We start from the raw sequence: 25,520 nt of genomic DNA, 5'->3' as shown, positions 1-25,520 counted from the left end.
AAACAGTCTTATATCCTCTCAACAATGGCTCCAGTCTCTGAATGATTGTACGGACATCAAGCACTGTGCTTGTTTCATCTTGTTCACAGCCTGCTGCATACATACACGGGAACACAAGCATGCTCAGCCTTCATACAGAGGCTAAAGTCTGTGCTAATGAAATGTGTATTTTTGGACCACAAGTATTACATCAGTAGTCTACTTATAAGTTTTTCACACCTTATTTAAATCTTAGCTATAGGTCCTACACTCAACATTTCGTTTTGCCAGTTAATAGACTATTAGTTTAAACTGTAAGAAGCGAATAAAATAAGCAATCAATTATAGAAAATGTTGTTTAGTTTTGTTTCAAGAAGGTGATATTTTGATATTTCCAGTAATTTTTTACTTACCTTTCAGTATATTTTAATGAAATTCCTGTTTGTTAATGGTCTGTTTGGTCAAACTATGGCTGTTAGTGAAAAACAAGAGTCCGGAATAATTTTTTTTAACAATGAACCCATCATCATCCCACATTTATATTTTGCCATGTGATTTACAACAGTATAAAGTAATTATGGAAATATTTTGAAAATTTTCAATTATGTACTTTTTGCAAAAAAAATAAATCAAAATATTAATTAGTATTTTGAAAAAGGTTAGTAATTAAAAGGGCAACTTCTAGGGCACTTTAAAAAAAGTCCATTCACACATTTTTGGCCAGTTTTTGAAAAGTTTACATGACCATATTTCATGAATAGTTTGGGGTGAAAAAATTGAAATTTGGTATTTTTCTTAGTTTCAGCGCCCACTATAACTATACAAACTTTCAGTAAAATCTAAGAGGGTGAGGTCAAATTTTTATTTAAAGTGTGTTGATTTGACATGGAATGACCCATCCAGCATAGAACTCTAGTTCTATCTCTGCCTCCTTCATGTGCACGACATTAATCAGCTCCTTATATGGTTCTGTGTAAGACAGACAGTGTTGTCATCTGATGTCCTCTATGAAATAAATCTCTTTCAGAAATTTGTAAGTAATTTGGGATGGCACTATTTATACCATTCCTAGTATCCATTTCATGGAAATTGTTTTGCTTTGTTCTATTCTTTCATATCGCCAATCTTAGTTTTTCTCTTATGGTCTCTATACCATACTTTATGACTGGCAGCACTGTCACTTCGAATAGCATCATTGCTGTGCTTGTTGATACATTGATTAAGTTTGGGATACTGCACAAGGCTTTGATGGATGTCGCTGCTCTTTCCTAAATATGCATATCAATGGATATTCCTGTTGTCTGCAATGTACTATCTCTGGTGCACGGAGATAGTCTCTATTAATTTATGTCAGAAGGGCTTTTGACTGTCACCCTTGGTACTGGTATCTTCTCCCCTTGGCCTTTTATTCCTCTTGAGGACTTTGCTGTCACTGTCTCTGTGTCTTATTTAGCATATCTAGGAAGATTCAAAGATATGAGAAGGAATGAAAAATCAATCATTTGAAAAGTGCAGCCAATAATAGAGGTCAGTTTCCATAAAATATAAATAAATGTAAAATATTTTTAAAAGGTTAATGAATTAATTTATTGCCAAAATGGCTATATTCCTTACCAATAAGTGGCAATTCAGTTGAATCACTACACTGTATTGGGGCACAGTACAATTTAGAATTGTGTGCATTTGCATCGAGCCTTGCCTGCCCAAAGGATATATAACTACCAGTTTATAATACTGGCACATGTTTGGTGATAGAGTTAAATGAAAATGGAAACTATATTTTGGCAATCTCCTTCTCACTGTTAAAAACAAGAATCTACTAAAATGAAAACTAAATTTCTGTTGGTGATATGTTTCAAATTATTGGTTTTTCTCATTGTCTGTAAATTTAGGATTAAGCTTCTAGGCTACCTTACACACATAGATTTTATTTGATGTTCCTCTTTTATTACTCCCATTTGGTCTTTGTAGATATAATATGTTACTTGTCTGCACTTCAGTCTCATCCTTCTATTTGTTTAATTTTTCATTACATTGTTTAAGGTGGTCTGTAACTCCACAAATGTAATAAAGATAACAAGGGTTCTTTTATTTTATTTTGGACTTCTGCATTCTTTCTTCCATTAACAAAGGCAATATTAGAACTGCTTCTCTGTTACCTTCACTTTTCTGAAGTCAAATTGAGTTTTGACAGGGTTTTTTTCCTTCTTACTGAGTATTACTTTAGTCAGCAACTTATATGCAGGAAATATATGGCTGATCACCTGGTAGTTCTCAACTTTATCTGTTCAAACCTTCTTTGACAGTGTGGTGGTTAACATTTTTTATGAAATGAATTATTTATACATTTTGATTGACAAATAAAATAATACTAAAGTTCTTTTATATCTCATTAATATTAATAGTTTATGCTAGTTATCTTAAATGTTCTTGCAGGCAAGACTGGACCGAGATCATTCACTGTTCTGTCATACTCAACCAACAACATAACAACATTCTGGAAACAACACTAGTATCCAATTTCTTCCACCTCAGTGCCACTGTAACATGTGTAGCAAACCTCCTTCATTGGATTTATATGTGTGTTTTGTTTGCTCCTCACTTTGTTTTTAACAATGTTTCCACAAGCACGTGTTAACCTACAACTTCATTTCTATTCTGTCAAAGTTATATACAATCTGTCTGTACATAGTATTTTTTTTTAAGTGCCACATATATTCCACTTTGCGATTATGTCTCTCTGATCTTGCATACTGGAAGTTGCTCACTGTTTTCAAATCCAACCTATAATGGTAACTTCATGTTCCATTCTTTGCATTCTTGTATTTATTTCTTTCATCTCCAAGCTACAGGCTTTCAAGAGTTATCCATGCCCTTTCTCCTCCACCACCCAGCTTCCATCCACCCTTCCTCTTTTTTCCCCTCTTACTTCACTAACCTCTCCAGCCCTCATCATTTCATTCTTTATTAGATTTCACATGCTAATTCCTTAAATAATCAGTGCCTTTACTTAGCTTCGAAGTTACTGCCTCAATTAGTTACCACAATATTTCACCCAGTCTTAATTTCTCAGTTCCCCAATTACTCAGATGCTTCCTCTTTTGCTTTATTCATTTGCATTTTGGCCTGCTGTTCAGCAACGCTACATTATGATCTCAATATACATAAATTTCTCAGTATATTTCAGTCAAGTATTTGTTTTATAAACCTTTGTCTAGTCATGATGTTTTCTAGTGGAATCTTTCTGTGTCTCCAAGTCCTTTTTAGTGAAACCTTCCTTCTGGAAGAGGAAGTTTGTTGCAACCTGTCGAAATCTTCGCAGACCTCCAGAAATATTTCTGCTATTCTGTTTATTTCCCCTAGTACAGTTGCTTCTCTAACTCTACCTTCATTCTCTACTCTATTACAGAATTTTATAGTCTGTTAAGACTCTCAACTTTCCAAAATTTTTGACACATTTTATTATTTTGCTGTATTGTATCTACATACATCAGTTTACAATGAGTCATGTTAACATATAACATCTTGGTTGATGTTAGTTTCATTTAAATTCTGGGAAGAAAAATAATAAGTCTCTGTACACTTCATGAACTCTCTCCTATCCATCTCCCAATTTCTAATGATTCCATAACCCATCATGTCATTACATCTATATCTACATACATAGTGTGTCTGCCACTGTATTGCTAGTCATTTCCTTTCATATTTCAGTAGCGAATGGAGAAATGGAAAGCAACTGTCTACATAACTCTGCATGAGCCCTAGTAATTTCTTTTATCTTTATGGCCCTTATGTGAAATATATATTGATGGCAGTAGAATTGTTCTGCAGTCAGGTGCAAATGTTGGTTCTCTAAATTTTTCAACAGCGTTTTGCAAAAACACTGCCATTCTCCCTCCAAGGATTCTCAATTGAGTTCACCAAGCATCTCCGCAATATTCCCATGTTGATCAAGCCTACCAGTAACAAATTTAGTCGATCATTCATCTCCCTACTGTCATCCTTATGTGCTCATTCCACTTCTATACTACTAAAATACTAATGCTTTCAGACAAAGTCTTTCTTCTGCAACAGAAAACACACTCACAATCACACAACCACAACTCACACACACACATACACCTAGCTGCTGTCTCAGGGCACTAGAGCTGACTGTGACTGCGTCTGTCAGAGCAGCAATGATTTAAGGGTTGCGGGAGCATGAGGTGGGAAGGGGGACAGATAGCACGGTACAGGTGGGAAAATATACTAGTACTGCCTGGTGGAACATGTAGGAACTTGGTGGGGACCTGCAAGAGTTCTCCCAGTCTTGCACAGGTAGAGGGACATCACATGGCCTGAGTTCAGAGTGACTACAGTGCCAAATGGGACTGGTCTGACAACATGGGTCAGTTGAAGGAATGGGAAAAGACATGGTGTGTCAATCGGCAAACAATTATGATGGACTGTGGTGATGTTCTTCATTATAACATGGATAGCTGAAACAACATCTCGATGACTTCATATGGAGAAGAATCACCAGGAAACTGAAATAAGGATGAAGTGAAATGAGTGCAGCCCAGGAGTTTGGTATTGCTCACACCATTGTTTCACTTGCATGGGAAGCACCACAAACTACAGTCAAAGCTGCCTCCAGAGTGGTCGACCACAGCCAGCTAAAGCAGCAGGTGACCACTACAGACTGAAGAAAAAGTCTGGATACACCCCTATAAAAGCTGAATGGTGAGAGGCATCATAATGACACCTGGTATGGGGTGACTGTAGGTGAGGACACAACTTACAGGAGCTATGGTGACAGCAGCAGCCATCTTGAAATCTGCAATCTTGGATTTGGGTTGCGCATTTCAAATGGGAAGAGTGTCATGTGGCACATCATTTTGATCTGCCTCTTTCTCAGTAATACACAAGTGAAATCTGTTTTAAGATATTTGTGTAGGAGGTATGACCTGTTAAAGTTTGAAATTGCAAGGAGATGATCAATTCTGTTTATTGTTGCAGGTGATCCACAATGGCACTTACACAGTAAGGACACATTGGAATTGTGTTAATGAGCGGTGGACAAAATACCAAAATGATTGCTGCTGGCTTCAATGCATGGCATCCCAAGAGAAATGATATTTCACATGACAGGTTGGAGAGTAAAGGGACTAAACTACAGGGTCATTAGTCCCTACATATGACAGTATTCAAATTATTGGACAAATTTTGTGCAACAGGTTCTGTAGTGGACAATCCACGCAACAGAAACCATGGCTTCATTTGTGAAAAGTCCACATTGCAGTATGTGCCAGTTATCAGCAATATCCACTGTCAGTCAGCATTTAATCCTGCATGTGTTGCACAGATGCCAATGGCATCCACACAAGTTACAGTTGCAACATCATCTTTCAGAGTATGATCCTGATCGGCAGGTGCATTTTGTGGAATGGGCTCTGGATCAGTGTAACTGGAATTCACACTTCATACAACAGGTGATGTTCAATGATGAAGCTAATTTTTATCTGCAAGAAGAAGTAAACACATGGAATCATTGTTACTGGTTAGATACAAACCCTCCCCCTGTGGGTGGATCCCTGTAAAGATACTGGTAGTGAAAAATGATGCTTTGGGAAGGGATTTGGGACAAGAATTGTAGGTCCAGTGTCGATTAATAGAACCTTCAATGGGGAGAGGTATGACCCACATATTCTGTGAAGTGTGCAGCAGGACTGGCAAAAAATACCCCGACTGTGTGTCCAATGCAATGAAGGTCATATTGAGCATGTGCTGTAATGCTGACACTGACAACAACAAGTTGGTGGAACAGCAACTTGGAAATGCAAAGAAAACAGGTATGGAGACTGTTTAGTACTGTGAGATGTAAAGGACAATGGGCTAAATATCGTGAAGCCCATGTCAACTACAATCTTGCAATCAGACAAGCAAAGAAGGCATCCTGGGAGGCATTATGTGATGAAGTGGAGAGCACAGCTGCACAAACCAGACTTCTCTAGATTCTCACTAGAGTACCAACCAATCCAGGAGGTACATCGAGGAAGGAGGATGGGAAATATACAAAGACAGCACCTGAGACACTGGAACTGCTCCTCAAAACTCACTTTCCTCAATATGCTCTGCCAGACAACACAGACCAGAATGTGATCCCGGAGAGACAATGGTTCTCAGGCACTCAAAGAGAGGACTGGGAATTGGCCAAGGAGTGTGTAAACCTTAATAAAATCCAATGGGTGGTGGCAACACTCCAACCATTCAAGTCACCTGGCCCAGATGGAATTTTTCCAGCTCTCTTGCAACAGGCAGGAGAGAAGCTCATAAGAATCCTATGTAGGCTATTCAGGGTTGGCCTAGCAGTAGGAATCATTCCCAATGCTTGGAGGGCAGTGACTGCTGTCTTCATTCCAAAGCCAGGGAGAACTGATCATACCAAGGCTAAGGATATGTGACCAATTAGTCTATCCTCCTCCATTCTGAAAACATTGGCAAAACTGGTTAACGTATATGTTGGGGAGAGGAGACTAAGTAGGGGCCCCTCTACATTCAAACCAACATGCATATCAACCAGGTAAATCATGTGAAACAGTTCTCCACTAACTGTGAAGGTTGAGAAAGCACTTCACTTCCAAGAAATAGCCCTCTGCACCTTCCTGAATATCAAGGGGGCCTTCAGTAACACGACATTTGATTCCATGGTAAGGGCAGCATAGGTGCATGACCTGGGGACCACTATATGCAGGTGGACCAGAGCCAAGATTAGTGGAAGGAAGGTAGAGGCTACCATGATGAATGAAAATATGGCAATTAACACCACCACAAGGAGGAGTTTTGTCCACTATATTGTGGAATCTAGTGGTGAACAAACTCATTGACGAATTAAATTCCAGACAATGCTTCTGCCAAGGATACGCTGCTGCCCTTGTCATAGTAATACTTGGCAAATTTACTGACACAATTACAAATATGACACAAGGAGGTTTGGACATTGTGCAAAATTGGTGCATTAAACAGGATCTGAGGGTTAATCCTAAGAAGACTGTTGTGGTGCCATTTATGAAGAGGCATATCCAACACTCAAGTTGGAATCTATAGCTCTTTGATGAAACTCTACCTGTGAAGGGGATAGTGAAATATCTAGGGGTAACCTTAAATCAGAAGCGAACGTGGACCCTTCACATTAAGAGTATCTGCTGCAAGGAAAAAAGTACTTGTGGCAAAAACTGGGGCCTAAGTCTCAGGGGTATGCACTGGATATACACCACAGTAGTCAGACCAAGGATTTCCTGTGGGGCAGTAGTGTGGTGGAAGAAGGTAGAACATTGGGTTGCAGCTAAGGAGCTTGCTAATGTGCAGAGATTGGCCTGCTTAGCCATAACAGGCAGAATTAGCAGCACACCAACCACTGGAATGGAAGCCATGCTGGACATGCCTCCACTACATGTTTGGGTCAAGATGGAGGCAGCACCTGGGGCACACAGACTGGCAGAAACTGGGTCTCATTCCGATATCCAGAATCACACACTAACATAGTGAGTGAGGTAAATGTAGGAATGGCTGGGGAAATGCCTGTCGACTATATAACAACTCCCAACTGCTTCAACAAGCATTACAATATAATAATTGGAAGCAGGGGGCAGTGGGAAAAAACAGTTCGACACCGTAAGGGGGGACATCGTTTGGTTTGCTGATTGTTCGAAAATAGACCAAGGTGTTGGGGCATGGGTTCAGCCAAGACTGGAGGGCATCATCTCTCTGGGAAAACTGGCCTCTGTATTCCAAGCTGAAATTACTGCAATCAGGGCATATGTGGAGGAGAATATGCATAGGTGCTACAAGGATTGTAGCATCTACATCTATTCAGACATCCAGGCATCCCTGAAATCATTGGCAGCTCCTGCAACAAGATCTAAGATTGTTCCAGAATGTCACAGGGCTCTGGTGGAGCTAGGGGGAAGCAATAGGGTAAACCTAGTGTGGGTCCCTGGCCACTCAGGGATCTATGGCAATGAACAAGCCAACAGACTGGCTAGGATGGGGCCAACTACTCCATTTATTGGACCGGAACATGTCCTGACAATCACCAAGGCTATGATCAAATTAGAACTATGGAACTGGCTTAGGAAACAGCATGTAGGATATTAAACCAAGGTCCATAAAAAGACATAGTAAGGTAATGATGCCCAAGCCATGTTTTAAAAGAAGCTCTGTAATCCTGGGATTGAACAGGAAAGATATCAAACTCACGACTGGACTAATGACGAGCCATGGGAATTTCAAAAAACATGTACACAGAATGGGTATAATGGAAGAGGACCCTAAATGTAGGATCCATGATGAGGGTGAAGAAGCTGCATCACACCTAATCTTCGAACGCATGGCATTGGAGAATAAAAGATACAGAATATTCGGGACAACTATACCTGAAGAAATTGTGTCTAACAAAAAACTGGTAGAGGAACTCCGTGCGCTATTTAAGGGCATTGGTTAGCTTTACTAGATATACATGGAGCGATACCGCACAATATACTTAGTTTTGGTGTGGGCAGTGGCAGGTTAGGCCCAAGTTGTTTTAGGTTCCTTGTAAAAATCAAATCAAATCAAATCAAACAAATGTAATCAATGCTACTGGTTAGATGCAAACCCTCCCCCCATGGGTGGATACCTGTAAAGATGCTGGTAGTGAAAAGATGCTTTGGGGTGGGATTTGGGACAAGAATTGTAGGTCCAGTGTCGATTGATGGAACCTTCAATGGGGAGAGGTATGACCCACAGATTCTTTGAAGTGTGCAGCAGGACTGGCAAAAAAAGACTCTGACTGTGTGTCCAGTGCAATGGAGGTCACATTGAGCATATGCTGTAATTCTGACACTGACTAGTGTCCTAAACTTTAACAGGTCATAACACCTACACAAATAAAGATATCTTAAAACAGATCTCACATGTGTATTCCTGAGGAAGAGGCAATTCAAAATGATGTGCCACACGACTCCCTTCCCATTTTAAACATGTAACCCAAATCCAAAATGATGGATTTGAAGATGACTGCTGCCATCGCCATAGCTCCTACAAGTTGTGTGCCCACCTACAGACACGTCAAACACTGTTCGACTTTCATAGGGGTGTATTCAGACTTTTGCCTCACCCTGCACAATGTGCAACAGACAAGAAGGGAGCCACGTCAGACAGTGTATGCAATTGCAGCCATATTTAACAAGACTGCAAGTATGCAATCTCGTGCCCCAAGTGGCATGGCAACTGCTGGACTATGGTCTCTCTGGACAACAACCATTACGTCGTGATCCATTGACAACCATGCACTGGCAGCACTATTTGAAATATAAACACAAGGATAAAAGTGACTGAAATTATTAGATGGAAAGAGCAAGAAGCAAAGTACAGCCAATATACAGTTGCTGTTTCCACTCAGGAAGCCACTTCATTTCACCTACACGAAACAGAGCCCAAGTTATGTCTCATTTTCAAGAAGAGTTATAAAACTTATCTATATAACATAAACCTAATTTGTTGATGACTTTTCCTGCAGAGTGCAAGAATACACTTCAAAATACAATATGACTTCTGCTTCTCTTTTCTCTGAGGAGGGGAAAGGAGGGGGGGGAGGGATGGTTGATTGCTACTATGAGTTTGAGTTTCCAGCTGAGTTATATTTTCTGCACAACATTTTGATGACAGATCTAGTTATTGTCTTTAGGTGCTACAAGTACTGGTCTGGTTGAAGTGCAGCCAAAGAGCAGAAGTAAAACTGACTCAGAGCAGGTGTAGAAGATCAGTAACTAAGTCAGTCATAAAAATACTGTGCATAGGAAAGCAATTGTCAGCTCCACTGAAAATCCATGTATTTGTAAGATAACATTCAATGAATATCAGGTGTCTGCTAACTTTTTCACTTTCAGGTAACTTCTAACACAGTTCCAGATTACCTTGCAATCAATAATGCATTGTCTTCTCAATGTGACACATAACAGGATAACATATTTCTTGCCATTTGGAACCCAGTACAGTGTTCTGATGGGGTATTGTTGTGAAAAATGAACATACACAAATAAATAAGATATGGGAGCACTGCCATTCAGAATATGTATAAATGACAGTGCACTGATGAGCCAAAACATTATGGCAACCTGCTTACTAGCTTTTTGTCCGTCTTTGGAATGAAATAAATCACTGAGTCTGCTTATCAGGGATCGGGTTGGTAGGTTTGTGGAGGTGTGTGGCGTTAAGATGTCTATGCACAGGTCATGTAATTCACATAAATAATGGCCACTGATTTGTGTATATGGTGATGGTGGCAGATAGTGACCCAGGTCGGTTCCACAGGATTTAAATCAGGCAAATTTGCTCACCGAGACATCAATGTGAGTTCACAGTGATACTCCTCAAACCACTGTAGCATCCTTCTGGCTCCGAGACATGGGCAGTTATACTGCTGAAAGATGACATCGCCGTCCGAGAAAGCATCAAACATGAAGGAATGAAGGTGGTTCACAGCTGTCAGCATGTCTTCAAATACTACCATAGGTCCCATGCAAATACAGAAGGAAATCTCCCATAACTATATAATACTGCTTTCACTAGCCGGTGCCCGTGGCGCACTGTACAGTTTGAGCCACTGTTCACCTCAATGATGGCGTTTGTGGAGATGACCACTGATGTATTGCAGCAAAAATGCGATTAACCCGAAGAACCGATATGTTTACACTGATCACCGATTTAATTCCAATGGCCCCATGCCCGTTGCAATTGTAACTGACAATGTCATTGCATGCACCAGTATTGTGCTCTTTCGGCAGAGAGGCCATAGATCATCATGTATCCTATTTCACAGAGCAGGCAAGCCTTCAAACCCCACATTCCGTGAAGAGTCATGGACATCCAACCTTTAGCGCCTGGAGGTAGTTTCACAGTCCTCCTATCTCCAAAGATCCTCACAACAGTAGCATGTGAACATTCAACCAGCATCATCATTTTCAGGATACTCATTCACAGGCTCTTTGTAATAATAATCTGCCCTTTGTCAAACTCACTTAAATCAGGGGATTTCTCCATTTGCTGCCCACAACTTTGCTTGGGTGATCCCCTGTCCATGTTCTAGAAACTCTTTAAGTAGACTTCCATGGGATAGTTTGTGTTTGCATCCAAGTGTCTTAGTTCAATTCTTTCAGCATCATCATGACAGTCTCCCATGGGTCAAATGATCCTATGATCGTTTGCGTTGCTTTTCTTTAATCAAACAATGGAAAGTCCAGGATGGAATAATGCAGCAATATGAAAAGGATAGATTATTACTCACCATATACCAGAGATGCTGAGTCACAGATAGGCACAACAAAAGAACTGTCAAACAACTAAGCCTTTGGCGAAAAAGGCCTTCATTGGATATAGACAAAAAACACACACACACAGCCGGCCGGAGTGGCCGTGCGGTTCTGGGCGCTACAGTCTGGAACCGAGCGACCGCTACAGTCGCAGGTTCGAATCCTGCCTTGGGCATGGATGTGTGTGATGTCCTTAGGTTAGTTAGGTTTAATTAGTTCTAAGTTCTAGGCGACTGATGACCTCAGACGTTATGTCGCATAGTGCTCAGAGCCATTTGAACACACACACACACACACACACACACACACACACACACACACACACACACACACACGGAGACACACAGACACGTGTTCACACACACACACACACACACACACACAAATGCAACTCACATACACATCAGTTGCATTTCCTTGTGTGCGTGTGTGTGTGTGTGTGTGTGTGTGTGTGTGTGCGTGTGTGTGTGTGTGTGTGGCTGTGAGTGTGTGTTCTCTAATTCTGACGATGCCTTTCTGGCCAAAAGCTTACTTGTTTGACAGTCCTTTTGTTGAGCCTCTCTGTGACTGAGGATATTTAGTGAGTATTACTAATCTGTCCTTTTCATAATATTGCTTTCTTTACATCCGTTTTATATCCCCTGTTAGTCCTATTTTGTATGGGTCTCACACAATTGAGCATTGTTCTAGGCTGGTTTTCATGAGTGTTTTGTATGCAATCTCTTTTGTAGACTGATTGCATTTCCCTAGTATTCTACCAATGAACCACAGTCTGTCACCTGCTTTACCTACGACAAACTATGTGGTCATTCTACTTCATATCCCTACAAATTGTTTCACCCAGCTATTTGCATTAGTTGACGTATTTCAGCTGTGACTCATTGATGCTGTAGTCATAGGACTACATTTTTTGTAATTGTGTGAAATGCACAATTTTACATTTGTGGACATTTAAAGTGAGTTGTGGACGTATAACCTCCACACCGCTCAACGCTGTGCATATGTGACCGCACTAGTTATTGGATCTCATTTTGACAACTCTTTGGATTAAAAATACATGGATGCTGATAGACTTGTATGGCACAAACTGTCTGCATCCTTCGTTTGGTGTGTGTGTCGACAACTTTATGACGATGCAATGTGGACTGGTTTTGTGAACTGTTAAATGGCTGTTATGTTTCCATCTTTACAGAGTAATAAAGAGTGTATCTTGTATTTTATCAGGTGTAGTACAACATGGACTGGAATGACCGAAAAACTGGAAAAAGTTATAAAACTGCCTTTGTAATTTAAAATGAACACTGTAATTCATGATAATTCATGCTCTCAAATCAACAGCATCACAAATATGCTCAACAGACTCTGATGGGAAGTTCTAAATCAAAATATGAAGGGTTATTTTCAAATCTAAAGTTCATTATTTAAAAAGTATACTTAGAATAATCATTCATCCAATGTCTCAATAAAAAGTAAATGCCAAAGAAAGCTTTAACTCTTTGAGTACCAGTGAATTCTATCTGAAACCACCATTTTATTAATTTTATTTTGAAGTACCCATACCTTTAACAAGAAACCACCAGAAATGCAGTTTTTTTTTATTTTATTGTGGCCATATTCAGGAGATTACTGATAGTTACTGTAACATAAATTTGATTTTGTAACACTGCATTTATGTATGGTTTCAAAATGACACCATTGGAGCAGTACACAGTTTTGATACAATATTTATTAAATTTTAAGCCCACTTTTGCTTGTTATTTATGACTATAATTTATTTTAGGTGTTACAAGTTCATGGAAGTTTCGAGATGTGGGATTGAGTCTAGGAAAAATGTGAATTTGTTTTCAAACATACCACATGAGATGACAAAGGGTGATTGAAAACTGAATGTCCCAGTGGTCCCTCCATAAAAAAAACCTGATTGTTTACTTTTTACCAATTTCTTCTTGTATTTGTTACTTACTGGGTTAATAAAGGTTATTTTGTAAAACAATTAAAATTATACTCCAACATGAAACCACCTGCTTCAAACAACTTTCTTTAATTTCTTCTTGTATTCATTGCTTACTATACTAATAAAGGGTCATTCTGTGAAAAACTTAAAAAAAATTTTTTTCACTTTCTTGGGTCTCAAAGAATTATAGGAAAGATGTTATTACACTATTGTTTTCATACATATCTTAACGACATACTACTTTATCATTAAGGAAGTCATGCTAACCAGCTGACTAAACATACCCTTGGCAAGCCCTCTATATTGATTAAGTGCTGTAGTATTTTTGTTGCTGAGGTTGCCAGAAAGTTAATAGCATATGGATCACATAATGTCATTGAGAGGTCACCAAGTACCTGCTCCTGACCCCTCTTAATGCTGTCTAGAAATCCCTGAAACAGAGAAGATCAATGCATTACATAATTCAAAATAAGCACTACTAAGAAATAACAGTAACAAAAAGAAACTGAATCCTACCTGAAGCTCCCTTGAACGCTTTATATCAACATTTTTTTCTCGTATGCATGCATCAAGGCACCAAGTGAATTTATGGCAAGGATCAACTGATATTATATCCTGAAAAAAGGAAACAGGAAGATTATGGTACTTTTTCAGTATATAGGAAACAGCCCCACTCCCAACAAATACACAGATTACTGGTCTTGAAAAATAGTACTATATGTAATTTTAAAAAAGAATCAAATTAACGGTAATGGCACAGGTCCTAAGTTTCTTAATGATCATGCAATTTCACTGTTTGTTGATATACATACACGAAGACTTCAGGTTGTAGCCTATGGTTCTCTCTCTCTCTCTCTCTCTCTCTCTCTCTCTCTCTCTCTCTCTCTCTGTGTGTGTGTGTGTGTGTGTGTGTGTGTGTGTGTACGTACATGCACATGTCACACTCTCCAGAAGTGTTTTGCCCAAAAGCTCAGCAGTTTATAGTTTACCGTCACTTCTACATGTATGTCCACTGCTCGATGTCTTGTACTTGTTAAATAGTGATCTATCCCGATAAACATATTACTGAAAACTGCTTTATAATGTTATACATAAAAGATGAAGATGAACGTGGGGCAAAGCCCAGCCGTATAATAAAATAGCACAATGATGTTAGCACTGGCTTTCAAAGAAGCAACATTCGATGGAATGACTTGTTGCACATAAGTACCATAAAGGTTATGGAAATGTATTAGAGAATCTAAGTAGACTTTGCCTTAACAGGTTTCTAGTCTCTCAACAGTCCAGAACCTACACAAATTTTCTGGATGGCAAAGCTACCTGTACACAGTGTGTACGTTCTGCAGAAGGGCAGCACTTTCAGCCACTAGTCATCAATTTAACCATGAAGCCAACTCTCACAGGTAGATACAAGATGGTGTTACCAGATACACTATAACGATCAAAAATATCTGGGCACACCCAAAAACATATGTTTTTCATATTAGGTGCATTGTGCTGCCACCTACTGCCAGGTATTCCGTATCAGCAACATCATTAGTCATTAGACATCATGGAGAGCAGAATGGGGCACTCCGCGGAACTCACAGACTTCGAACATGGTCAGGTGATTGGATGTCACTTGTGTCATACTCTGTATGCGAGATGTCCACACTCCTAAACATCCCTAGAGCCAATGTTTCCGATGCGATAGTGAAGTGGAAACATGAAGGGACACGCACAGCACAAAAGTGTACAGGCTGACATCATGTGTTGACTGACAGAGACTGTCGACAGTTGAAGAGGGTCGTAATGTGTAATAGGCAGACATCTATCCAGACCATCACACAGGAATTCCAAACTGCATCAGGATCCACTACAAGTACTATGACAGTTAGACAGGCAGTGAGAAAACTTGGACTTCATGATCGAGCTGCTGCTCATAAGACACACATCATGCCAGTAGCTGCCAAACGACGCCTCGCTTGGTGTAAAGAGTGTAACCATTGGACAATTGAACAGTGGAAAAATGTTGTGTGGAGTGGCGAATCACAGTACACAATGTGGCGATCCAAGGGCAGGATGTGGGTATGGCAAATGCCAGGTGAACGTCATCTGCCAGCGTGTGTAGTACCAACAGTAAAATTGGAGGTGGTGGTGGTGTAATGGTGTGTTTGTGTTTTTCATGTCATTTTGCGTGGTACTATCACAACACAAGCCTACATTGATGTTTTAAGCACATTCTTGCTTCCCAATGTTGAAGAGCAATTTGGGGATGGCGACAGCATCTTTCAACTCGATCGAGCACCTGTTCATAATCTGTTCTGTGGCGGAGTGGTTACACGACAATAACATCCCTGTAATGGACTGGTCTGCACAGAGTCTTGACTTGAATCCTATAGAAAACCTTTTGGACATTTTGAAACACTGACTTCGCGCCAGGCCTCAACAGCCAACATCGATACCTCTCCTTAGTGCACCACTCCACGAAGAATGGGTGTCACTCGCCAAGAAACTTTCCAGCACTTGATTGAAGGTATGCTTGCAAGAGTGGAAGCTGTCATCAAGGCTAAGGGTGGGCCAACACCATACTGAATTCCAGCATTACCGATGGAGGGTGTCACAAACTTGTACGTCATTTTCAGCCAGGTTTCCAGATAGTTTTGTTCACATAGTGTGTATTTTCCTCACTGAACGTGATCACCTTTCTCATAGTCATTGCCCCAATGGGTCCCACTATGGTGATGTTTCCCTGTTGGTAATGGTATAATATCAGACATAATTATTAACTGACTACCAAGAAGAATGAAAAAATACAATTGACAAGCAAATAAGTCAATGAACAATTTTTCTAAAACACACAAAGAAAGCAAATAAGTAAACAATAGTTTAATACATCAACTGTACCATAGTCAACATACATAAATATGATCACAATTTTTCATTATTGGTTTTAATTATATGAAACATAATTTCTTGTACGACATAGTACATGAGAGCAATAAGATGTATCAGTGCATAAAATTAGTGCAGTTTTAATAATGATGAAAGTTAATTCTCTACTTGTTAAGTAGTGATCTATCCCCATGAACATATTACTGAAAACTTCTTTATATTATTATACATAAAAAATGAAGATGAATAACGGGGCAAAGTCCAGCCATCTAATCAAACAACACAATAATGTTAGCATTGGCTTCTAACGAAGCAACATTCTATGGAGTGACTGGCAGAAGTAGAGCTTTGAGGATGGGTTGTGAGTTACATTGAAGTAGCTCAGTTGGCAGAGCACTTGCTCACAAATTGCAAAGGTCACAGGTTCAAGTCCCTCTCTTGCACATAGTTCTAATCTGCCAGGAAGTTTCAAATCAGTGCACATTCTGTTGCAGATCAAAATTAATTCTGGAAACAATCCCCCAAGTTGTGGCTAAGCCACAGGCAATATCCTTTCTTCCACAAGTGCCAGTCCTGCAAGTTTTGCAGGAGTACATCTGAGGAGTTTGGAAGGTACGAGATGCACTGGCAGAAGTAGAGTTGTGAGGACAGGTCGTGAGTCATGACTGAGTAGCTCATTTAGCACAGCATTTGCTGCAAAAAGCAAAGTCCCAGTCTGACATACAGCTTCCATCTGCCACGAAGTTTCAGATCAGCACATACTATACTGTAAAGTAAAATTCATTCCACACTGTAATCCTGATTCATGAACACTCTTGTAATAACCTGCCTTTCTGAAATAAACTGTATAAATATATACTCAAATACTTTTTTGTGTGTGCATATCACAGGTCATCAATTTCAAATTCTCTAAAATTTAATATTAGCCAAATTTAGATAATATCTTTGTAACTGTGACTATGTATTATTTTGTTTTAGACTGAAATGTCTTTTATAGAAATGTTACAACACAATTTTCAACATATTCTGAATAAATATTTTCAAGATGGAGGGAACACCACACACAAAAAAGAAAATGACACTCAAGTTTAAAGGTGATTTTTGAAACAAATTATTGCTTATATTAAGTAGCTAGCCCGAAGGTGGTATTTTTATTTATACTATACTACTGCAAAAAGATTAAAAAGTTGTTCTCAATCTCTGCACCTAACTCTCACACTTTTTTCAGTTTTTGTAGGCACTTAAAACACTTTTTGACATACTTTCCCATTTTGCTGAAATGTGACAGTTTGTATTCCTTAAAACAATGTTTACAAGATACGCCTTACCCTTTTAAATTGAAAAGGGTCCAATCAGGTCCTTTCTTCTTAACCATCTTGCAACTGTTCAATAGCCTATGGCCTGTAACACTGTAAATAACACAAGGACAAGGTTGTGTTGCTTCTCACTCAAAAACATAGACTCGAATGACTGTTGGACAGTCAGATCAGTGTTGCCAATTCTAGTCAGCTAAACAACCCACAGAATTCCACAAATTACCCACAATTACCAGCCACTCACTCAAAATGTTGTCTACTACCTATCTGCAATAATAACAACAGCACTAATACTTACTTACAACAACCACAATTAGAGTAAAAAAGTTGACCTATAATGATTTTAATTAAGAATGTGTCATGTGCTGATTTTGATTTCACAATTCCAAGAATCACGGATTCTCTAGGAATAGACTAGTATTGGAATTGAACAATTCCAGTGTCTTGTTATTATTTTTTTTATGTTTGTGTTCTTATTTTATCTTCACAGCAGTGCAGTCATATGAAAGTAGATAAAGAAAGGAGCAGAATACAAAACTAGTCTGTCCCAAATGGCAAATAACCTTTCTTTTTTGTTTTTTTACTGAAAACAGTTCAATATTTTCTTCTGTTATCAATAATATCCAGAGATATCACAAATCGCTGTCCTAAGGACTAGGTTTTTTACACACCGGCTTATCACTACACAGCCATGTGCGAGAAAGAAAGAGAGAGAGAGAGAGAGAGAGAGAGAGAGAGAGAGAGAGAGAGAGAGACTGAAGAGTACTAACAAAGAGATAGAGGGGCTGGCCAGTACTTACCTCAGCTCAGTACAGCCGATAGATACACATAAAATAGAACCAAAAATTTACATTCCTAGCTTTCGGAACAGATGTTCCTTCATCGGGGAGGAGAGAGGGGAAAGAAAGGGAAGAAGGGAAAGGAGATTCAGTTACTCACAACCCAGGTTATGAAACAACAGGGAAAGGAAAATAGGGAGGGTAGCAAGGATGGAGGCATGGTTGTCAGAGGGAAGCCAAAGATATTCTACTGTAAGTACTGTGCCAGCTTCAAACCAAAGAGGATGCATACAGAAGTAAAGAGGTATATAGTATAAAGATAAACACAACTATGCAGGATGAAAAGATTCGTGAATGGCTAAAGAGGAAAGGGAAAGAGGAGAAGACTGAAGAGAGAATGGGAGTGAGGTTGTTTAACGTAGGTTCAGTCCAGGGGGATGGCGGGATGAAAGGATGTGTTGGAGTGCAAGTTCCCATCTCCGCAGTTCAGAGGGACTGGTGTTGGGTGGGAGAAGCCAAATGGCACATACGGTGTAGCAGGTTCCTAGGTCCCTAGAATTATGCTGGAGGGCATGCTCCGCTACTGGGTACTGGGCATCTCCTAGGCGGACAGTTCGTCTGTGTCCGTTCATGCGCTCAGCCAGTTTAGTTGTTGTCATGCCGATGTAAAAGGCTGTGCAGTGCAGGCATGTCAGTTGATAAATGACATGTGTTGTTTCACACGTAGCCCTGCCTTGAATTATGTACGTTTTACCAGTAGCGGGGCTTGAGTAGGTGGTTGTGGGGGGATGCATGGGGCAGGTTTTGCAGCGGGGTCGGTTAGAGGGGTAGGAACCGCTGCGTAGAGAAGGTAGTCTGGGAATATTGTAGGGTTTAACAAGGATGTTACGGAGGTTAGGGGGGCGACGAAAGGCAACTCTGGGTGGTGTGGGGAGAATTTTGTCAAGGGATGATCTCATTTCAGGGGTTGACTTGAGAAAGTCATATCCCTGGCGGAGTAATTTGTTGATGTTTTCGAGGCCAGGATAATATTGGGTGACAAGGGGGATGCTTCTGTGTGGTCTGGGGGTAGGAACATTGTTGTTAGACGGGGAGGAATGTACATTCCTACATCTACATGTACATAATAGTCTGCAAGCCACCATAAGGTGCGTGGCAGGGAGTACCCTGTACCACTACTAGTCATTTCCTTTCCTATTCCACTCGTAAATAGAGTGAGGAAAAAAACAACTGTCTATGTGCCTCCATATGAGCACTAATTTCTCAAATCTTATTTCCATGGTCATTTCGCATGGTCATTTCACACATTATATGTTCTCAGCAGTAGAATCATTTGGGAGTCAGCTTCAAATGCCAGTTCTCTGAATTTTCTCAACAGTGTTTCTCGAAAAGAACATTGCCTTCCCTTCAGGGATTCCCATTTGAGTTTCCGAAAAATGTCCGTATCACTTATGTGTCATTTGAACCGGCCAGTAACAAATCTAGCAGCCTGCCTCTGACTTGCTTCGAAGTCTTCCTTCAGTCTGACCTGGTACAGATCCCAAACACTCGATCAGTACTCAAGAGTAGTTGGCATCAGCATCCTAATGCGAACTCCTTTACGGGAGAACCACTGTTTCCTAAAATTCTCCCAATAAGCCAAAGTCAACCATTCGCCTTCCCTACCACAGTTCTCAAATATGCATTCAATTTAATATCAATTTGCAACGTTATGTCAAGATATTTAAACAATTTGAGTATATCAAGCAGGACATTAGTACTAATACTATAACTGAACATCACAGGTTTGTTCTTCCTACTCATCTGTGTTAACTTAAACCTTTCCACATTTAGAGCTAACTGCCATTCATCACATCAACTAGAAATTTTGTCTAACAACTAGCAATTTTATGTAAATCATCTTGTACCTCCCTACAGTCACTCAATTTCGACACCTTACAGTACACCAAAGCATCATCGCAGACTGCTGCCCACCCTGTCTGCCAAACCATTTATATATAGAGAGAACAGCAGTCCTGTCACTCTCACCTAGGGCACTCCTGACGATACCACTGTCTTGGAAATGAACACTCGCCACTGAGCACAACATATTGGGTTGTTTAGTTGACTGGAATTGGCAACACTGGTCTGACTTCCAACAGTCATTCGAGTCTATGTGTTTGAGTGAGAAGCAACATAACCTTGTCTTTGTGTTATTTACAGTTATAGGCCTTAGGCTATTGAACAGTTGCAAGATGGTTAAGAAGAAAGGACTTGATTGACCCTTTTCAATTTAAAAGGGTAAGGCGTATCTTGTAAATATTGTTTTATGGAATACAAACTGTCACATTTCAACAAAATGGAAAAGTATATCCAAAAGTGTTCTAAGTGCCTACAGAAACTGAAAAAAGTGTTAGAGTTAGGTGCAGAGATTGAGAACAACTTTTTAATCTTTTTGCAGTAGTATAGTATAAATAAAAATACCACCTTCGGGCTAGCTACTTAATATAAGCAATAATTTGTTTCAAAAATCACCTTTAAACTTGAGTGTCATTTTCTTTTTTGTGTGTGGTGTTCCCTCCATCTTGAAAATATTTATTCAGAATATGTTGAAAATTGTGTTGCAACATTTCTATAAAAGACATTTCAGTCTAAAACAAAATAATATGTAGTCATAGCTATAAAGATATTATCTAAATTTGGGTAATATTAAATTTTAGAGAATTTGAAATTGACGACCTGTGATATGCACACACAAAAAAGTATTTGAGTATATATTTATACAGTTTATTTCAGAAAGACAGGTTATTACAAGAGTGTTCATGAAACAGGATTACTGTGTGGAATGAATTTTACTCTACAGTACTGTCCTCACAACTCGGTATCGATGTTGGTCGGTGAAGCCTGGCACGAAGTCAACATTCCAAAACGTCCGAAAGGTCTTCTATAGGATTCAGTTCAGGACTCTGTGCAGGCCAGTCCATTACAGGGATGTTATTGCAGTGTAACCACTCCGCCACAGACCGTGCATTATGAACACGTCGAGTTGAAAGATGCAGTCACCATCGTCAAATTGCTCTTCAACATTGGGAAGAAAGAAAGTGCTTAAAACATCAATGTAGGCCTGTGCTGTGATAGCACCATGCAAAATGACATGAGGTGCAAGCCCCCTCCATAAAAAAACCCAACCACGTCATAACACCACCACCTCCAATTTTACTGTTGGCACTAAACACGCTGGCAAATACCCTTCACCTGGCATTCACCATACCCACATCCAGCCCTTGGATTGCCACATTTTGTACCATAATTCGCCACTCCATACAACATTTTTTCACAGTTCAATTGTCCAATGGTTACACTCTTTACACCAAGCAAGGCGTCGTCTAGCAGTTACCAGCATGATGTGTGTCTTATGAGCAGCAACTCGATCATGAAATCCAAGTTTTCTCACCACCCATCTAACTGTCATAGTACTTGCAGTGGATCCTGATGCAGTTTGGAATTCCTGTGTGATGGTCTGGATAGATGTCTGCCTATTACACATTACGACCCTCTTCAACTGTCGACAGTCTCTGTCAGTCAACAGATGAGGTCAGCCTGTTTACTTTTGTGCTGTGCGTGTCCCTTCATGTTTCCACTTCACTATCACATCGGAAACATTGGCTCTAGGGATGTTTAGGAGTGTGGCCGTCTCACATACAGAGTATGACACAACTGACATCCAATCACCTGACCATGTTCGAAGTCTGTGAGTTTCGCGGAGTGCCCCATTCTGCTCTCTCATGATGTCTAATGACTAATGAGGTTGCTGATATGGAGTACCTAGCAGTAGGTGGCAGCACAATGCACCTAATATGAAAAACGTATGTTTTTGGGGGTGCCCGGATATTTTTGATCGTTATAGTGTATCTGGTAACACCATCTTCTTGTAGCTACCTGTGAGAGTTGGCTTCATGGTTAAATTGATGACTAGTGGCTGAAAGTGCTGCCCTTCTGCAGAACGTACACACTGTGTACGGGTAGCTTTGCCATCCATAAAATTTGTGTAGGTTCTGGACTGTTGAGAGAACTAGAAACCTGTTAAGGCAAAGTCTACTTAGATTCTCTAATACATTTCCATAACCTTTATGGTACTTATGTGCAACAAGTCATTCCATCGAATGTTGCTTCTTTGAAAGCCAGTGCTAACATCATTGTGCTATTTTATTATACGGCTGGGCTTTGCCCCACTGTTCATCTTCATTTTTTATGTATAACATTATAAAGCAGTTTTCAGTAATATGTTTATGGGGATAGATCACTATTTAACAAGTACAAGACATCGAGCAGTGGACATACATGTAGAAGTGACAGTAAACTATAAACTGCTGAGCTTTTGGGCAAAACACTTCTGGAGAGTGTGACATGTGCATGTACACACACACACAGAGCCATAGGCTACAACCTGAAGTCTTCATGTATGCATATCAACAAACAGTGAAATTGCATGATCATTAAGAAACTTAGGACCTGTGCTATTAATTCGGTTCTTTTTTAAAGTTACATATAGTACTTCCAAACATTGATTAAATATAACAACATTAACCCCTTAACAATGAGATGTTATCCCCTCTCTTATCATACTCGAAGACTTGACCAACCTAATGATTGACATTATCAGCATAAAATTCTTAAAAGACATTTACAAAAAGTGACAAAAAGACATTCACAAAAGTACAATAATCTCACCGATTATGTACCAGACCTGCAGTACTGCTATTTTTCAGGTGAGCAACTGACGTTAAGATTCAATAATGACAAAGTGGCAACAGTGGTAGCTTCATCGAATAAACTGGCATATGCCAAATATACATTGCAAATAGGGCTCACAAATAAACCTAATGTCCACTAGTTGCTGTTAGGATACATGTTCTATGAGGTCTGTCTACAAAATATCCAACCTTTGATTTTCCCACGCAATAGCGCGGCCATGCGGGAGATTGCCGAAGAGGTTGGAGATTCTGCACATGCAAGTTTGTGTAATGATTTGAACATGCACTGAGTGACTGTGAAATTCCTGCCCAAGTTGTTGTCACTGGAACAAAAAAACCTCTGTTTTGATGTTGCATAGGACCTGCTGGACACCACCAACACTGATCCTGGGTTTCTGAACACCGTGATAACTGGAGATGAGTCATGGGTGTACGGGTACGACCCAGAAACAAAAAGACAGTCATTGCAACAGAAGCATCCCGAGTCTCCACAGCCGAAGAAAGTGCGGCAGGTGCGAAGCATAATCAAGGTGATGCTGACTGTCTTCTTTGATGTGCGTGGAATTGTGCATCACGAATATGCACCAGAAGGACAAACAGTGACAAAGGAGTACTATCAAGATGTTCTCCGGCAACTCCGTGATGTAGTTCGGTGCAAAAGATCAGACATATGGACAGCGAAAAACTGGCAACTGCACCATGAAACGCCCTGCACATTCATCCCATTTGATCCAAAATTTCTTGGCCAAACATGGAATTACAGCAGTTCACCACCCTCCCTACTCTTCAGACATGGCTCCTTGTGATTTCTGGTTGTTTCCAAAATTGAAGATGCCACTGAAAGCATATCATTTAGAGGGTAGCAAATAGATAATGTGGAACACAGCAATGGAGCTGAACACTATTCCAAAAGAAGTCTTCCAGATGTGTTTCCAGCAGTGGAAGGATTGGTGGGCTAAGTGTGTGCAAGCACAAGGGGCCTGCTTTGAAGGGGATTAGGGCCCCAACCCGGTCAGGTATTTGAAATATTTTTTCTGGCCAAAGGTTGGTTTTTAGACAGACCTCATATATTTCAAGCAAAAAATTGCTGCAGAAGACACTTGCCTAAAAGCCCACCAAGCTTACACTTGTATCGGAATCAGTGTGTTGCACTGTATAAGAGCGTTATACTGGCTAATCTTCCATCTCATTGCTGGCCCTGTGGGTGGTTTTATTGCCATGCGCTACGCAGGTCTCAAAGTGCCACCAAAAATGGACACTTTTTGTAAATGTCTGCTCATTAAGCAACATGCAATTACGAGATTTCAAATTGCAGGAAACCTCCATCTCTTCCAGGAGATCAAGCTATCTGCCTTTTACTCCCCTATGCAGCAATTTAAACTGTGATGTCAAGTCAGGAGGAGCATGGCCCCTATCAATCACACATATGTGCTGTAAAGTTGGATCTACTGGCAGTATCCCTCCTATCCAGAGCAATGTGCTCATGATATCTTACTTCGAGTTTTCTCCCTGTGTGCATCACATAAATAGCATTACAATCAGCACACTGTAATCTGTAAATCCCTGACTCATGTAGAAAATTAAATTTATGTTTATTAATTGACAATTTATGAAGCCTATCTTCAGTTGAAAATGAGACACCCACACCTAATTTTTTGAAAATAGAAAATGTTGAAAAATAGAAAATGTTGTGCTGTTACAATATGGACCTGCAAGGTTCGAATAACTTGGTGGGTACGAGAAGCTATTTTTTTTATATTTTTTCCGTTTCTGTAATTTTTTATGGTGGTTATAAATAGGGCCACATCTGTGTTAAGATCCTTATGTCTGATGGTTCATACATATTTTTAGCACAGAAGTTGGTCACACAGTGACAAAAATCAATCTCTAAAAGAAAAGATTTCAATACTTACAACCAAAGCTGCCATTTATCAAACATATATTGATTTAAATAAATTGTCATCATTCCCAACAAACTGCTGAAAATTACTCTGTTTCAAGCTGCAATTACTTACTTGTACTTCCAAATCATGGAGTGCCATAAGTAACTCTGCTCTCAAAGTGCAATAATGAACATTACGCGTTCGAAGAAAGAGTGTTCGTAGAAACTGAAGCACCATATCATACAGTTTTACACTTGAACCAATCATATGGGCTAGTTTCTGCACAACCTCCCCCTGACGGCGTACCTACAAAACAAAAAACACTGAGTACTGTATTTTAATGCTGCCTGTCAAAAATGTTCTAGACAAAGCCACAGCTTAACTCTACCTTTGGTGATGGAGTAAAAAATAAGTTAGTCAAATTTAAGTGATCAAAGAGGATATTTTCCTTTTCCTTTATGTATTGGCTTAGCAAAGGTGATACTTCATCTCCAAAAAGAGATTGGTTATCTTTCCAAATCTGTCTTTTCACCTCAGTATCTGTGTCAGAATAAAGTTCCCGGTCTCTTACCTATGAACAAAATATTTAATTAAATAATTTCAATGAGATGTCAAAAACTAAAACAAAAATAAACACAAAATATATGGATTCATAATGTAAATAATGTCATA

General features: G+C 39.7%; 1 protein-coding gene across 1 annotated transcript in view; it reads right to left on the bottom strand.

The window, feature by feature from the left end:
- The window catches only part of LOC126173125 (negative elongation factor B), a 120,731-nt gene that overhangs the window by 51,640 nt on the left and 43,571 nt on the right, over positions 1-25,520 (bottom strand). The window contains exons 4-7 of the mRNA XM_049920932.1: positions 25,237-25,419; positions 24,981-25,154; positions 13,780-13,878; positions 13,548-13,694 (exon numbers count right to left, since the gene is read on the bottom strand). Coding sequence (XP_049776889.1) covers positions 13,548-13,694; positions 13,780-13,878; positions 24,981-25,154; positions 25,237-25,419 — 603 coding nt within the window. The remainder of the gene's footprint in view (positions 1-13,547; positions 13,695-13,779; positions 13,879-24,980; positions 25,155-25,236; positions 25,420-25,520) is intronic.

Source organism: Schistocerca cancellata, chromosome 1 (genome assembly GCF_023864275.1).
Source record: "Schistocerca cancellata isolate TAMUIC-IGC-003103 chromosome 1, iqSchCanc2.1, whole genome shotgun sequence".
Taxonomy (NCBI): Eukaryota; Metazoa; Arthropoda; class Insecta; order Orthoptera; family Acrididae; genus Schistocerca; species Schistocerca cancellata.
The sequence above is the reverse complement of the archived record's forward strand: the minus strand, read 5'-3'. Positions and strand labels throughout refer to the sequence as shown.